The 15,831-nt window shown below is 43.0% G+C and overlaps 1 protein-coding gene and 1 long non-coding RNA gene across 2 annotated transcripts in view; one reads left to right on the forward strand and one right to left on the reverse strand.

The window, feature by feature from the left end:
- The window catches only part of LOC138958758 (uncharacterized), a 381,866-nt gene that overhangs the window by 85,406 nt on the left and 280,629 nt on the right, over positions 1-15,831 (reverse strand). The window lies entirely within an intron of this gene.
- On the forward strand, positions 2,743-10,931 carry LOC138958750 (uncharacterized). Its single transcript, XM_070330027.1, has 2 exons — positions 2,743-3,486; positions 5,206-10,931. The coding sequence occupies exons 1-2, from the start codon at positions 2,944-2,946 to the stop codon at positions 6,583-6,585; spliced, it is 1,923 nt and encodes a 640-aa protein (XP_070186128.1). The 5' UTR covers positions 2,743-2,943; the 3' UTR covers positions 6,586-10,931.

Genomic DNA, 15,831 nt, shown 5'->3' on the forward strand with positions numbered 1-15,831 from the left:
CAGGTGCACAACTGAGCACGACATCATCATGACGATTCAAAAGTTATCAATACATCTTGGACAACTGGCTCCAACTAAAAACAAGTCGCGTAAGGCGAAAATACAACATTTAGTCAAGTAGCTGTCGAACTCACAGAATGAAACTGAACGCAATGCAACGCAGCAAGACCGTATACTCGTAGCATCGTCAGTCCACCGCTCACGGCAAAGACAGTGAAATTGACAAGAAGAGCGGGGTAGCAGTTGCGCTGAGAAGGATAGCACGCTTTTCTGTACCTCTCTTCGTTTTAACTTTCTGAGCGTGTTTTTAATCCAAACATATCATATCTATATGTTTTTGGAATCAGGAACCGACAAGGAATAAGATGAAAGTGTTTTTAAATTGATTTCGAAAATATAATTTTGATAATAATTTTTATATTTTTAATTTTCAGAGCTTGTTTTTAATCCAAATATAACATATTTATATGTTTTTGGAATCAGAAAATGATGGAGAATAAGATGAACGTAAATTTGGATCGTTTTATAAAACTTTTTTTTTTATACATTTTTTAGATTTTTAATGACCAAAGTCATTAATTAATTTTTAAGCCACCAAGCTGAAATGCAATACCGAAGTCCGGGCTTCGTCGAAGATTACTTGACCAAAATTTCAACCAATTTGGTTGACTTGAAAATGAGAGCGTGACAGTGCCGCCTCAACTTTCACGAAAAGCCGGATATGACGTCATCAAAGACATTTATCAAAAAAATGAAAAAAACGTCTGGGGATATCATACTCGGGAACTCTCATGTCAAATTTCATAAAGATCGGTTCAGTAGTTTAGTCTTCTCTCTTTCTTTCTTAGTGATAGGTAGCCAACATCAGCATGGTGATGAATCTGCTACACTTGGGTGATGGTGGTTCCGGTCTATTGCTTGGTCAGGGGTGAAGTTCAGGGGGGGGGGGGGGGGGGGGAGGTTGGGGGTAGGGGGGGGGGGGATGATGGGTCAGTGGAGAGTTGCCAGCCTGGCCTGAAAGGATGCCAGGGATGGCGCTGTGGCAGTTTCTACAGGCAGGCGGTTCCACTCTGGAATGGTGCGCGGGAAGAATGTTTTCTGCCTTTAGGCTGTCCTGGAGTGGGGGATTTCGTAGGACAGAGCGTACGTGGGTCTGCCTGGTTGTGCACTTGGGTGGGCTTGGCTTTGGTGCGTGGTTGCTCTTCACTGCGACAAGGTCGTGGTGGACTTTGTAGAAAGTTGTTAGTCTCGCTCGCCTCCGTCTGCTCTCAAGCGTAGGCCACTCAAGGTCTTCGAGCATGTTGTTGACGCTGGAGGTCTGGCGGAAGCGATGCGACACCCATCTGGCTGCTCTTCTTTGGACCTTTTCGAGAGAGGCACTGTCTTCAGCGGTGTGTGGGTCCCATACTGGGCTGGCATACTCTAGGATGGGTCGTACTAGTGCCTTGTATGCAGCCGCCTTGAACTTCTTGTTGCTGAGCTTGATGTTGCGTCTAGCAAAGCCAAGTGCTCTGTTCGCCTTGGTGGTGATGTTGGCGATGTGGGTGTTCCACTTCAGGTCTTTGGTCAGGGTGACGCCGAGGTACTTGGCCTGGGTCTCCTCCTGGAGTTTCTGGCCGTGGAGCTGGTACTCGTATGGTAGGGTGGTACGGCGTCGGGTCATGTGTACGGTGTTGCATTTGGCAGGATGGAATGCCATCTTCCACTTCTGTTCCCAGGACGCCAGTCTGTCTAGGTCTGTTTGGAGGTTTTCTTGGTCCGCTGCTGTCTTGACGTCAGCGTGGCACGCTGTGTCGTCGGCGAAAAGTCGCGCAGTCGAGGTCAGGTCTGACGGGAGATCGTTTATGTACAGCAGAAATAGCGTTGGTCCGAGCACGGACCCTTGAGGAACGCCACTTTCCACTGGAGCTAGCTCTGAGATGGCCCCGTTGACGACGACGGACTGCTTCCTGTTGGTGAGGAAATCCTCGACCCAGGCGTTAACTTTCCCACCTATGCCGTACTGACGGAGTTTATGCACGAGTAGACTGTGGCTGACCTTGTCAAACGCGCGGGAGAAATCCAGCACTAGAAGGTCCACCTGGTGCCCTTGCTCAAGCGCGAACGAGGCCTCGTCGACAAGCCCTAGCAGCTGGGTCTCGCATGATCTTCCCCGTCGGAAGCCGTGTTGTTCAGGACAGAGTATTTGGTGTTGTTCGCAGTAGGTGAGGATGGCGCTCACAATGATGCGCTCTAGGAGCTTGCAGGGGATAGATGTGAGGGAGATTGGTCGGTAGTTCTCCGGCCTGTAACGCTCCCCTTTCTTGAACACTGGCGTTACATGGGCTAGCTTCCAGTCTGCTGGTACCACTCCCGATTTGAGAGAGGCCTGGAACAATAGTGTTAGCGCCGGTGCAAGCTCCGTCGCTACCTCTTTCAGGACGCGGGGGCTGAGTCTGAATCGCTCTACACACACACACGCACAGACAGACAGACACAGACACACACACACACACACACACACACACACACACACATACACCAAGACCCTCGTCTCGATTCCCCCCTCTATGTTAAAACATTTAGTCAAAATTTAGTTCATGCTTGAGGTAATCGCTAAACGTGACGCCTCTTTCACGCAAGAACGACTGTAACTCGCTCACGGTAGCAGGCTTTCCCTTCGCTGACACCATTGTTTGTCCCAAACAAGGGAAACTACTCTCATAGGTCAGTTTCCACTAAAAAGACGTGAGTTAAATGCATACGCCGAGTGTTTTACGCATGCGATCCGAGGGTGCAATGTTTGCTGGGTCAGTTGTACATCAAGCGCCGGACCGGTGTGACTTAAATACCAGCTTGTCACAGTGCTGGTTGAAAAGACTTTAATTTGCAGTTTTTATTCAACTGACAAGCGTCTACATTTAAAAAACACCAACTGCGACATCGTGTAGACTTCATTTCATTATGGCAGTATCACTGAATGGATCGCGAAGAGGAGGAAGAAGGCAACTGATCTGTGGAGTTTGTCGAGATGTATACCGCTCTCCTCGATTCCTTCCTTGTCACCACAGCTTCTGTTCCCACTGTCTAGAGGATCTAGTGACAGCACGCGGTGGCCGGCCCTTTCCTTGCCCTGCTTGCCGAAGGACTACACCTGTACCCTCTGGTGGGGCATCAGGCTTTCAATCAAACTTTTACCTCGACGAAGAGGATCTTGAACTCGCACGAAAGGGTCCTGGTACTATCCTATGCTCCGTTCATGACATGACACCACTGGAGTTTATGTGTGTACAGTGCGACCAAGCCATCTGCATTAAGTGCAGGCTAACCAAGCACATGCATCATGAAGCAGAAGACCTCTCCGAGGCAGCTGCACGTTCTCAAGATCGACTGGAAACAGTCAAGGTCCGTCTGGAGGGCACCATCAACTTTCTTACCAAGCAGGCAGAAGAGGCAGACACCAACCACAAAGCTGCCATAGAAAAGGGAAAGCTACTCGAAGGACAGGTGAGACAAAACGCATTTTGCTTTAAAGCCATGTTGCTATAGCTTACCGCTAAAACCATTCTCACATCAATATCGAATTCATGGATCTCCACTTAAATTGTGAGGAGATCTAAATATGATTTTCAGAACAAGGAGAGAATGTGTTGGGACTCAGCCAACAAAACTTATAAACTGTGTAGCGGCTCTTTTGACTGCGTGCTATGAATATTTTGAGATAATTAGCGACTCTGTCGCATCACCGTCGAGGTTAACATGGTTTTCTTGAGAAACAAGAAAGGCAAAAGGCTGATAGAATCGCGTTCAGTGTATTCCCGGTGTAACCTTGAATATTGATAAGGCCAAAAAAAAAAATTGTCTGTTTCTGGTAACATGGCTAAAAAAAATAGGGTCGGTAGGTCGGGATTTTTTTTTTATTTTTATTTCAAATTTTTTTAACCCTAAATGTAGACCAATAAAACTAACTTTAAAAATCGCGCAAAGAGACTGGATTCACTATACATAGAGACAAGACACTCAACACATTTACAAATCGTCAGCGGACTTTCGTTTTCACACGTTTTTGTTGTTCATTTTCTCACCCTGTCCTTTACCACCAAAAAAAAATAAAAAATTTTTGAGTTTGGAAAAAAAAAGTTTAGGGTCGGCGCCGAAATTTAGGGTCGGTCGGGTGACCAGAAACAGACAATTTTTTTTTTTGGCCTAAGGGTAAATAACACCAGCGTCATCTTTGGAGGTCATACATTTCTGGAAGTGTGTGAAGTGTCATATATATCTCTATCTTCACATACTGACATAGTGTCCGAGAAAACATCAACACAAAATGATATACAAGATTCGACGGGCGCAGTGGTGTGGTGGTAAGACCTCGGCCTCCTAATCGGGAGGTCGTGAGTTTGAATCCCGGTCGCTGCCGCCTGGTGGGTTAAGAGTGGAGATTTTTCCGATCTCCCAGGTCAACTTATGTGCAGACCTGCTAGTGACTTAACCCCCTTCGTGTGTACACGCAAGCATAAGACCAAGTTCGCACGGAAAAGATCCTGTAATCCATGTCAGAGTTTGGTGGGTTATAGAAACACGAAAATACCCAGCATGCTTCCTCCGAAAACGGCGTATGGCTGCCTAAATGGCGGGGTAAAAACGGTCATACACGTAAAAATCCACTCGTGCTAAAAACGTGAGTGAACGTGGGAGTCTAAGCCCATGAACAAAGAAGAAGAAGATATACAAGATTCGTATCACGCCCCGCGACGCCCATCGTTTTTCAAAGTTTTTGGTTCATAAACTGAGCAAGAAAATTTATTGCGACAAATTTCGTACCCCGACAAAACAATATCATTCATTCCCGTTTTATTTTCATTAAACTTAAAGGCACTTCACTTGGCTATCGGGCACACTTTTCGGAGGAAATATTTCTTTGACTTGAGTCTGGTGACCGCCGCGCTTGTAAGATTACCCCCAAAATCGACCAATAAAATTTGCAGAACGAAATGTCGCAATAATTTTTTTGCTAAGTTTAGATGTAGGGCTATAAATCCAAACACAACGTAGTACTGGTCACCTTATTACCCATGAGTCAAAAATAGCAAACAAACAAACAAGCATGACATGACATATGGCCCAACACTAAACAATTCGTGTTTCTACCCATTACTACAGTCTCGTGATTTACTTGAATACAATAAACCAACACTAAACAATCCATTCGATCTTCTGTAACAGGTGAAGGTACAGCATGACGCGCTCGTAGCCAGAGTGGTCCGACAGCGAGACTTGGCCGTGAAAGAAATCAAACAGTCCAATGCTAAAGTTGTAGAAAAGCTCTCCGCTGATGCACAAAATGTAAAGCAAGAAGTCGACTCTCTGCTGCAGCTTCAACAACGCGTACATCACGCTCTGAATGACGCATCAGATGCGGAGAAAGTCCACACGGAGAAAGAGATATGCGAGGAAGGTCAGAGTAGTGTGGAACAGCTGAAAAGGGCTGAAAGCAGTGTACCTGACACCACTGTACGGCCAGGTCTGCATTACGACCAGAGCGCTGTCAGCGACGACGACATTCGCCGCTTCCTGGGGTCTCCCGTTAAGCTGTCCTTGCCGTGTGGACCTGTCCTTGAGGTCGTCGTTCCCATCTATCAGTGTGGCCAGGAGGGGGCGTGCCGTGAAGTGCACAGTGTGTGTCATGGCAGTGATCAGCTTATTTGTCTTTCTTTTGGAGGCACCTTGCCAGATTATGCAGGTGAAACACAGATCGGGATTACTGATAAAGGAGATATGAAAAAAATACACCCGGAGCAGAAGAACAAAAAGGTTACCTTTGTGAAATTCGCTGATGGAAAGTTAACGTCAGGCAAACACGACAAAACGACCAATTTTACGCTTTATGCTAAACATGAGATTTTGATTCTATTAATATCAAAGGATATCAAGACAAGACTGTTTGAAAAACTAACTATCCTATCAACCAAACCTTTCACAACAACAAAAATTCCTCTGTTCAACATTAACTCCGAACACACAGTCGCGTGTGATGCCACAAAGGACGAGCAGCTGTTTGTCGTCATAGAAGAAAAGGCCACTGGGCATTCACAAAAAGCTGAGTACAACGTTCGGCTTTTCCACCGAGGTCAGAGAGACCCGTTCACAACCTACCAGCCACCCGATGCAGGCTTCCACCCGACAGACGTCTGCTTCTGGCAAGAGGACGGGTGGCAGAAGCTGCTGGTTGCAGACGCACAGAACGACAGCGTGCACGTGGTCAACGTAGAGGAGGACGCCTGTCTCTTTGAGCGCTACCTGGCTGCAGGCAACGGTCACCTGGTCCGTCCCACTGCTCTCAACGTGGATGACAGGAACCGAGTGTGGATCGGCTGTGGCAACGGCTGGATCCTGAGATGCGAGAAGCTCCAGGAACCTGAAAAGCTACCAGATGACGATGGTGATGGTGACGATGATGATGATGATGACGAGGATGACGATGATTCCAACGCATCAGTCAGATCTGTTGAAGAAGCTGGAGCCAGTGACACTGGTCTGCTAATGGTAGAGAATTTGAGTCACTCAACAGATGCAAGGAGCCAGCTTTCTGAAGATTCCGAGTAATCTGATGGGGGACGTTCTTGAGTCAGCTCAATACACCGGGAGTTATTCGCTAAGGTTCGTTCTAAAATTATATATCACAAACTGCTCCTCCGGCTGGTTCGTCCCACTGCTCTCAACGTGGATGACAGGAACCGTGTGTGGATCGGCTGTGGCAACGGCTGGATCCTGAGATGCGAGAAGCAGCAAGAGTCTGAAGAGCTACCATGCGATGAGGAAGGTGACTCCAGTGACTCCGATAGATCCATGGAGTCGTTTGCAATCGGTGACAACATTCGGCAGCCGCTTGAAGAAGACTCTGGTCCTGCCTTCATGTCTGCGAGATCACATGTATCTTCTTCGGCCAGACCTGCCAAGTCCCTCAAGCGTGTCAATAAGATCTCCTCCATCCCCTGCAGCTAGTATTGCCAGCAATTCCAGTGTGGTCACTGAAATCTCCATTCGCTCTACTGATATACTGAGCCAGCTTTCTGATTATTCGTGGTGGAATCCGTGAGTGAACCACGTTAACAATGATATCCAAGACTCCTGATTACTTTCGAGAAGAAAGAAAAGTTACAAAACCAAATTCACAATTTTAGAAAGTAGTTTCAGCCTAATACTAGAGTTTTTTCACAGCCGTTTGATACAAAATTAAGACGAAACTACCATCACTGTGACATGTTTGAGTTATGGAGACTGACACATCGCTTTTAGTTAGATGGTTACTTATGTTAAAAATGATGAGGAACAATTTCGTTTTGGAGCAAGGTTTTGTTCGTAGATGTTTGCATGTGGTAACAACCTTCTGTGAAAGAGGTTTTTTTATTTGCCAGAAAAACAATAATCACAGGAGAACAGCTGTGTATTTGATATGTCTGAAAGCCAAGGGTAGGAATTTTTCATAGCAGGATTATCATTGGGGGAAAAGAAGCTAATAATGTTTGCCCGACATATGCCATACACATCGCAAAGAAAAAGACACATTGGCAAGTTTATAAATACATCAAATACGTAAAAATAAAAATCGAGCGACAACAGGATCCCTCATTTAATCTTCTGTATTTTAATTGGATTTGTACTATTTACTCTTAAGGAATTGCTGTCTATCTGTAACCGATTAAATGGGATGTGTGTTTGTGTACATATATACTTTATATGTGTGTGTGCTTATGTTGTTAGAGATGTTAACCCTTAGGCTGGTTGTCGCGACATATGTCGCGCTACTTTACGTATACTGTCACCTGGTTCAGGTTGTCACGACATATGTCGCGCTACTGGCTCAGTCTGTTTTGTCGGTTCCGATTACCTCCCATGGATGTGAAAACCTATATGACCGTTTTTTGTTATTTTTCTCTCTGTTAATTCACCAGTGGCTATGTAACATGTGTTACAGAATTGCACCAGTGTGAGGGTTAAGTCTACATTAGTTTATTATAATATTTAATGTTATTATTTATGCAATTTTAAGTGGATGATGTGTATTTACTCTTGTGGAATTGATGGTTGCTCATGCATGTACTACTATGGTATTAACTGAATCTACATTTACAATGATGTTCAAAATGTAGAATTTTAATGTCCAATGTGACCGTTAGTTGTTCTGTGAATAGCGTTGAATAAGAACGCTTTACTGCCCTCTGTATATTCGGTGTTTTTTATATTTAGTCAAGTTTTGACTAAATATTTTAACATCGAGGGGGAATCGAAACGAGGGTCGTGGTGTATGTGCGTGTGTGCGTGTGTGCGTGTGTGTGTGTGTGTGTGTAGAGCGATTCAGACTAAACTACTGGACCGATCTTTATGAAATTTGACATGAGAGTTCCTGGGTATGAAATCCCCGAACGTTTTTTTCATTTTTGACTCACATGCGAAGCAAAAGTGAGTCTATGTACTCACCCGAGTCGTCCGTCCGTCCGTCCGTCCGTCCGTCCGGACGTCCGTCCGTCCGGAAAACTTTAACGTTGGATATTTCTTGGACACTATTCAGTCTATCAGTACCAAATTTGGCAAGATGGTGTATGATGACAAGGCCCCAAAAAACATACATAGCATCTTGACCTTGCTTCAAGGTCAAGGTCGCAGGGGCCATAAATGTTGCCTAAAAAACAGCTATTTTTCACATTTTTCCCATTTTCTCTGAAGTTTTTGAGATTCAATACCTCACCTATATATGATATATAGGGCAAAGTAAGCCCCATCTTTTGATACCAGTTTGGTTTACCTTGCTTCAAGGTCAAGGTCACAGGAGCTCTTCAAAGTTGGATTGTATACATATTTTGAAGTGACCTTGACCCTGAACTATGGAAGATAACTGTTTCAAACTTAAAAATTATGTGGGGCACATGTTATGCTTTCATCATGAGACACATTTGGTCACATATGATCAAGGTCAAGGTCACTTTGACCCTTATAAAATGTGACCAAAATAAGGTAGTGAACCACTAAAAGTGACCATATCTCATGGTAGAAAGAGCCAATAAGCACCATTGTACTTCCTATGTCTTGAATTAACAGCTTTGTGTTGCATGACCTTGGATGACCTTGACCTTGGGTCAAGGTCACATGTATTTTGGTAGGAAAAATGTGTAAAGCAGTTCTTAGTGTATGATGTCATTGCTAGGTTTAGTTACCCTAAAGGTCGAGGTCAAGCATGTGAGTCGTATGGGCTTTGCCCTTCTTGTTTTGATAAATGTCTTTGATGACGTCATATATATCCGGCTTTTCGTGAAAGTTGAGGCGGCACTGTCACGCCCTCATTTTTCAACCAAATTGGTTGAAATTTTGGTCAAGTAATCTTCGACGAAGGACGGACTTCGGTATTGCATTTCAGCTTGGTGGCTTAAAAATTAATTAATGACTTTGGTCATTAAAAATCCGAAAATTGTAAAAAAAACAAAAAAATTTATAAAACGATCCAAATTTACGTTTATCTTATTCTCCATCATTTGCTGATTCCAAAAACATATAAATATGTTATATTTGGATTAAAAACAAGCTCTGAAAATTAAATATATAAAAATTATTATCAAAATCAAATTGTCGAAATCAATTTAAAAACACTTTCATCTTATTCCTTGTCGGTTCCTGATTCCAAAAACATATAGATATGATATGTTTGGATTAAAAACACGCTCAGAAAGTTAAAACAAAGAGAGGTACAGAAAAGCGTGCTATCCTTCTTAGCGCAACTACTACCCCGCTCTTCTTGTCAATTTCACTGCCTTTGCCATGAGCGGTGGACTGACGATGCTACGAGTATACGGTCTTGCTGAAAAATGGCATTGCGTTCAGTTTCATTCTGTGAGTTCGACAGCTACTTGACTAAATATTGTATTTTCGCCTTACGCGACTTGTTTTCTCTCTCTCTCTCTCTTATGTTGCCATTCCTAAACTACTCACAAAAAGTCAAGGAACACTTTTTATATTACGCAATGCACCAAAACCAGTCAAGACACAATGATGATCGTTCGCACATATTTAATTTCATTATTCGACAGTTTGAATACAAAACAATCAAAGCGATAATGGACAAATCGATTTTTGGCAAATTTTTAAACACACCAGGGATCATTTTCAAAAGTCACCAAATTTTCAAAGTTCATTCGACTGTGTGAAAATCACGTAAACAAAGTCAGTCTGCCTTGGATGAGGTAGAGGGGGGTTCTGTGATGGGCAGAGATCCCACCCCATACCATGATGGAACCCCCACCATGGGCAGTCACATGCTGAATGCAGTCATCGTTGTAGCGCTCCCCCTGTCGCCTCCACACGCGCACACGGCCGTCGTTGTGCTCCAGGCTGTACCTTGACTCATCAGTGAAGAGGACCACAGCCCACTGCTGACGTGTCCAGCGAATGTGACACCTGGACCAAACTCTGCGAGCTCTCTTGTGGACGAGGGTCAGCTTGGGGCGCTTGGATGGACGACGGGCGTTGTGCTGGGCAGCATGCAGGCGGTTGCGAACAGTCTGTGTGCTGACGTTGGTGTTGGTAGCAGCCCGTAATTGCCTTCTGATACGGTTTGCAGTGGAAGTTCGCACTGCCTGGGCCTGTCTTGCTGTGGTCTTCTTTCGTCTGCCTGGGCGAGGCCTGTCTTGAACTCGTCCAGTGGCCTGGAAGCGCTGTCGCAGTCTTGTGATGACGGAGGGGGACACCAGAAGCCTTCTGGCAATCTCCCGTACGCCAAAACCGTCTTGGAACCACCCTATGGCTCTTCCTCTGTCCAGCAGGCTTAACTTCTGTCGTCCGACCATCGTGATGTTGTGCCCTGGTCCGCCCAGGCCCTGGCTTTTATTGAGTGACCAGTGTTCACAGTCAAAGCATCAAGCTTCCACGTGCAGTGCATCATTTTGTCAGAAACACGCTATTAACAGCTATTGTGTTTTCAGCGTAGCAATAGGGCCCGATATTTAGACGAGACAAGTATAATGCCGACGAGTCGAAGACGAGTCGCATTATACTTGTTCGAGTCTAAATATCGGACCCTATTGCTACGATGAAAACACAATAGCGTTTATATAGCTATTCTGACATTAAATTCTGTGTTAGAATCATGTTTTTGTCAGCGACAAGTACCAGAATGGTCCATGTCGTTGATTGCAGACGGCGGCTCCCTTTCCGCATGAAGCCACGGAAATAACCGAACATTGAAAAACCCACGGACATGTATTACGGAGAAAACTCGAGATAACCGGATGCTTAGCATTACGTCAATATGTTAGGAATCATATGACGTCATGACGTATAATGCTTGCCTACGTAGATTGTATGTTCGAAAGTCTGACTTCTGTTGGGAATTCGCGTGGTGAAGACAGCGGTAAATCTGTAGATGATAAGAGAACAAGGATAGTCTCAGAAGAAACAACGAAATGTTTTAGACCGGTAACTTCATTTCAACATTGCACTATACAATGGACGTTCTATGTGACAGGAGAGTTTGCTGATTTTGTGTTAAACATTGGAGAGATCGTCTGCTAGAATCCGAGATAGGTCGCTTCAGATTGCAGCTTCTGGAAATTTGCAAGGTTTGTTGCCTGTTAAAGAACTGGATTTTACACGTAATGTATGTCATGTACAGTAAGCAACAACAAAAACACACACAAAGCAAATGGCATCGTCTGTCGACTAGTCACAGAGTGACAGAAACAAACCTGGCGAGGTATGCGTGTACTTTATACACGTGGAAGAAACCGGAACCATGCGTCTTTGTTATTGCCGATATCGTTTGGATATCGGCAAAAATGGCCAACTTTCGTAGCGTTATGCTTTGATGATCGGAAAAGGGATGTGTGAGACCATCCAATCACAGCCCACGAATTCCCCCACGTGTCCATCAGAATAGCTATATAGAAAAAATGGTGAGTCAGCATAAAACGGTAACATTTTCCAACTTTTCACCTATTTTCAACGCTCAGCCACTGACGCCCGAGTAGCACGTGCAGCACACCAAGCCTGTACAACAAAGGCAGGAGTCCACTCTGTGCGTGTGTATAAGATCAGCGTTATAGCTTGCAAAGTTTTGACAATAGCATCGATTTGCAAAAACACATGAAAATGAAGGGTGTTCCCTAACTTTTTGTGAGTAGTTTATTTTAATTAATCTATATTAAGGGAGTATCCTTTTTTGAATATAAGTAAATTTCTCTTCAAGACAGATTTATTGGGTAAGGTAAAAAATATTTTTTTAAAAAGTAACAACATTATTTCTTTCAATCCCTTTTAGCTGCTATGTTTGTTCAACACATCAGGTGGCACCCTGCCTCTAGGTCAAGCGTCACTCCCTGAATGACAAACGAAATAGCTGGACATTTATTGGTCGCCAGTCAGCATACAGAATTCACAGAGTTTTTATGAAAAAACATGTCACACTGATTGTTACTACTTTTCATTCCAACCCCCGTTTAATCAACCTCCATGTTGCTAATAATTAATATACAACGCAAAGGACTTTTAGACTTAATTTTTTTTATTTGTTTACAATCACCCAATCATCTTTTTTCAGCCTCACCTCCCAGCAATACCTCTCTTATTTTGTATTACTAGTGTACTATATTGAACAATTCGGTGTACTTTAAAAAGGTGGATTATGATGATGATGATGATGATGACGACGATGATGATTCCAACGCATCAGTCAGATATGGTTTTTGTTGTTGTTGTTGGTGGTGGTTTTTTTTGGGAGGAGAGGGGGGGGGGGGGGGGCTACTGTTGTTTTGCCTCTTAAATTTATTTTTCTTTATATTGTCTTTCTGTCTTTCGTGTTCTGGCTGTTCTGCACCTTATATGTTTTTGTCTATGTCGTCATTTGGGGGTATTGTGAAGGGGGGGGGGGGTTATTTGGGGGGAAAGGGAGCGGGGTTTTACAAATCCTCCCTCCTTTTACTCAGGACAGGAGCGACGAAAAATATCTATTTTGGAAGGCAGACATCTGTCTTGTCTGTGTTCAAACGTCTTGTTATACCATGTCAATGTGAGCCATAAAAAGTGTTTTGAGCTTGACATAACTGTTCAGCACTATCTTGTTCTGCCGACCTTATAAATATGTTAATACCTTTCATTTACAAGTAATGTGCCTTATTGATCACTCTAAGCTTGGTGTACTGGTTTGCAGACAACACTTTTTGTGTCGTTTGTGTTGTGTGAGGCTCTTCTTTAGCCAATATATGTATTACTAATGTGGCTTGTAAAGCGGTTTGAGCCAGCTTACAATGTCTAACTGTCAGACAGCATTGGTTGTGAAATAATGTATCCATCATTTGTTGTTAAACTTGTCAAGTTTTGCATAAAGTTTTTCACTCAGAAACTTCTGTCTATATAATCTGCTTGCTTGTTAGAGTGCTTGGTTGGTTTCAGGGCTGGATTCGATGGGGGATATCTGGGTTCCGGCAGCCCCCTTTCCCTCCCCCTTTCGCCGGCAAATGAACCTTTGTGCTGAAGGAGAGACCCAACCTTTTTTAAGTGCTAAATTTCAAAAGCATCCGCGGGGCTTAGCCCCCAGGCTCCCACCCCCATCACCTTATCCCGCCTAGCTAGCCCCTCTACTTTTGCCTCATTTTGGAAGCCCCTCCCTCTCATACACTAGGTCCAGGCCTGAGTTGGTTCTTTTGTTTGTTGTTTATAGTTTTCTTTATTTCTAATGCTTTTTGTTTGTCCTTTTATCTCTTGTGATCGCACCACCCTTTTCATTCATTATTTTCGTTTACTAATGATGCACCATATTGAGCACTTAACATTATTATGTTATCTTTCGTTGATAAGTTTTTGTTGTTGTTGATGTTGGTGGTGGTGGTTTTCGAGTTTTTGTTTGTTTTTAGTCTTTGGTGGTGGTGTTCAGTTTAGAGTATTTGATATATCGTCAGTCTTTTTTGTGAGAAAATAATCACCTGAATAATGTAAATTAAGTTTTATCAAACTGTAAACATCCACTTTAATTATTTAATTACATTTTTTCTCAACATAGATATAGAGATTTCTTGCAAATATTGTTCTACATGTACCAGATCTACAAATACTTTAAGTTACCAGTGTTTCCTTATCTAGATGTTCATTAAATTTAAGTTTTGCTTGAAACTTACTGCTGCCTTCTCTGTATTTTCTTTATTCAGATGTGATTGCAAAATAGTGTAAATGTGTGTGTGTGTGTGTGTGTGAGAGAGAGAGAGAGAGAGAGAGAGAGAGGGAAGAGAGAAAGAGAGAGAGAGAGCGAGAGAGAAAAACAGACACAGATAGAGAGAGTGTTATACCAAGTTCACAGAATTGCTGGTTTCCTTAAAAAGACCATGTCTGCTGCTGTCACACAAATTCACATAATGGAAGCTGATTCCAGGAAGTCAGGAACCCCCCGCGGGTTAGGGGGAGTCCCATATTGGTTGGGACGAGAAAGAATTTACCCGATGCTCCCCAGCATGTCGTAAGAGGCGACTAACAGGTTCTGTTTCTCCTTTTACCCTTGTTAAGTGTTTCTTGTATAGAATATAGTCAATGTTTGTAAAGATTTTAGTCAAGCAGTATGTAAGAAATGTTACGTCCTTTGTACTGGAAACTTGCATTCTCCCAGTAAGGTCATATATTGTACTACGTTGCAAGCCCCTGGAGCAATTTTTTGATTAGTGCTTTTGTGAACAAGAAACAATTGACAAGTGGCTCTATCCCATCTCCCCCCTTTCTCCTATCCCATCTCCCCCCTTCCCCCGTCACGATATAACCTTGAATGGTTGAAAACGACGTTAAACACCAAATAAAGAAAGAAAGAAAGAAAGAAAAGAAGTCAGGAGTGGTGTGATGAGTCGGGTAGGGTCTTAAAAGTGATGTAGTCTTAAAATGGGGGCAAGCTTACAGAGGAAGTCTTAAATCAGAGGTACAGCCTAATCTTATATTCAATGCAATCTGCAGCTTTTGCCAAGTAAAATAGCTGCCTGATCCCACAAACTGACAATTCTGCATATTTGGTATGGTAACATGTACAAGTATGCACAAAACCAAACCCTCTGAGAACACGAATATCTAAATGTTGATATTGTTCAGCTCTTGAATGTTTAAAAACAAAAATCAAAACTTATAATTACTGAAAATCAACGTTACTTTTATACAGTTAAGAAGAAAAGCTGTTGAGGACAATTAGAACTTTCTTGTGTTAAAAAGGTCAAGTGCTATTCTAAATCGTATGTTTTTGTACCCTTAAACTTGTGTGTGTGTAATGACCAAAACACGGTCAATTTCAACCCCAGAGAAGCGTCCTAAACAAATTTTCTTCTGAAGTACAATACAAATATTGCTTTAATTTTAAAGAAGTATACAAAACATCCACAACTGGCGCCTCAGGCAGACAATAACCGTTTATTTGGTTGGGATGAAAAAATTGGACCATTGACATATTAACAGTGACACCAAAATGGCGAAAGCAAAAAGAAGAAAAGAAATACACACATGGACAGGCAGACTGACACAGATAACAGACAGACAGACAGACAGTGAGTCTCTCTCTCACACACACACACTGACACTCACACCCACACACACAGAGGGAAAGAAACAATACACAAATTTAAATAAAGAATACACTTGTGTATGCCACTACAAAACAAAACATTTCAAAAACAACGAAGGAGCAGACACTTATATCAAAGTTTAGTTAAGATATAATTGTACTACTATTTCCATTGTTTCTGTCAGATATTTAATACATGTACATGTATTAAGGACACGTATGAATCTGAAAACATTCAATAACATAATTTCTCAGCAGTTAGTTGCAATTGCTGTCACCAT

Source organism: Littorina saxatilis, linkage group LG2, assembly GCF_037325665.1.
Source record: "Littorina saxatilis isolate snail1 linkage group LG2, US_GU_Lsax_2.0, whole genome shotgun sequence".
NCBI classification, from domain to species: Eukaryota; Metazoa; Mollusca; class Gastropoda; order Littorinimorpha; family Littorinidae; genus Littorina; species Littorina saxatilis.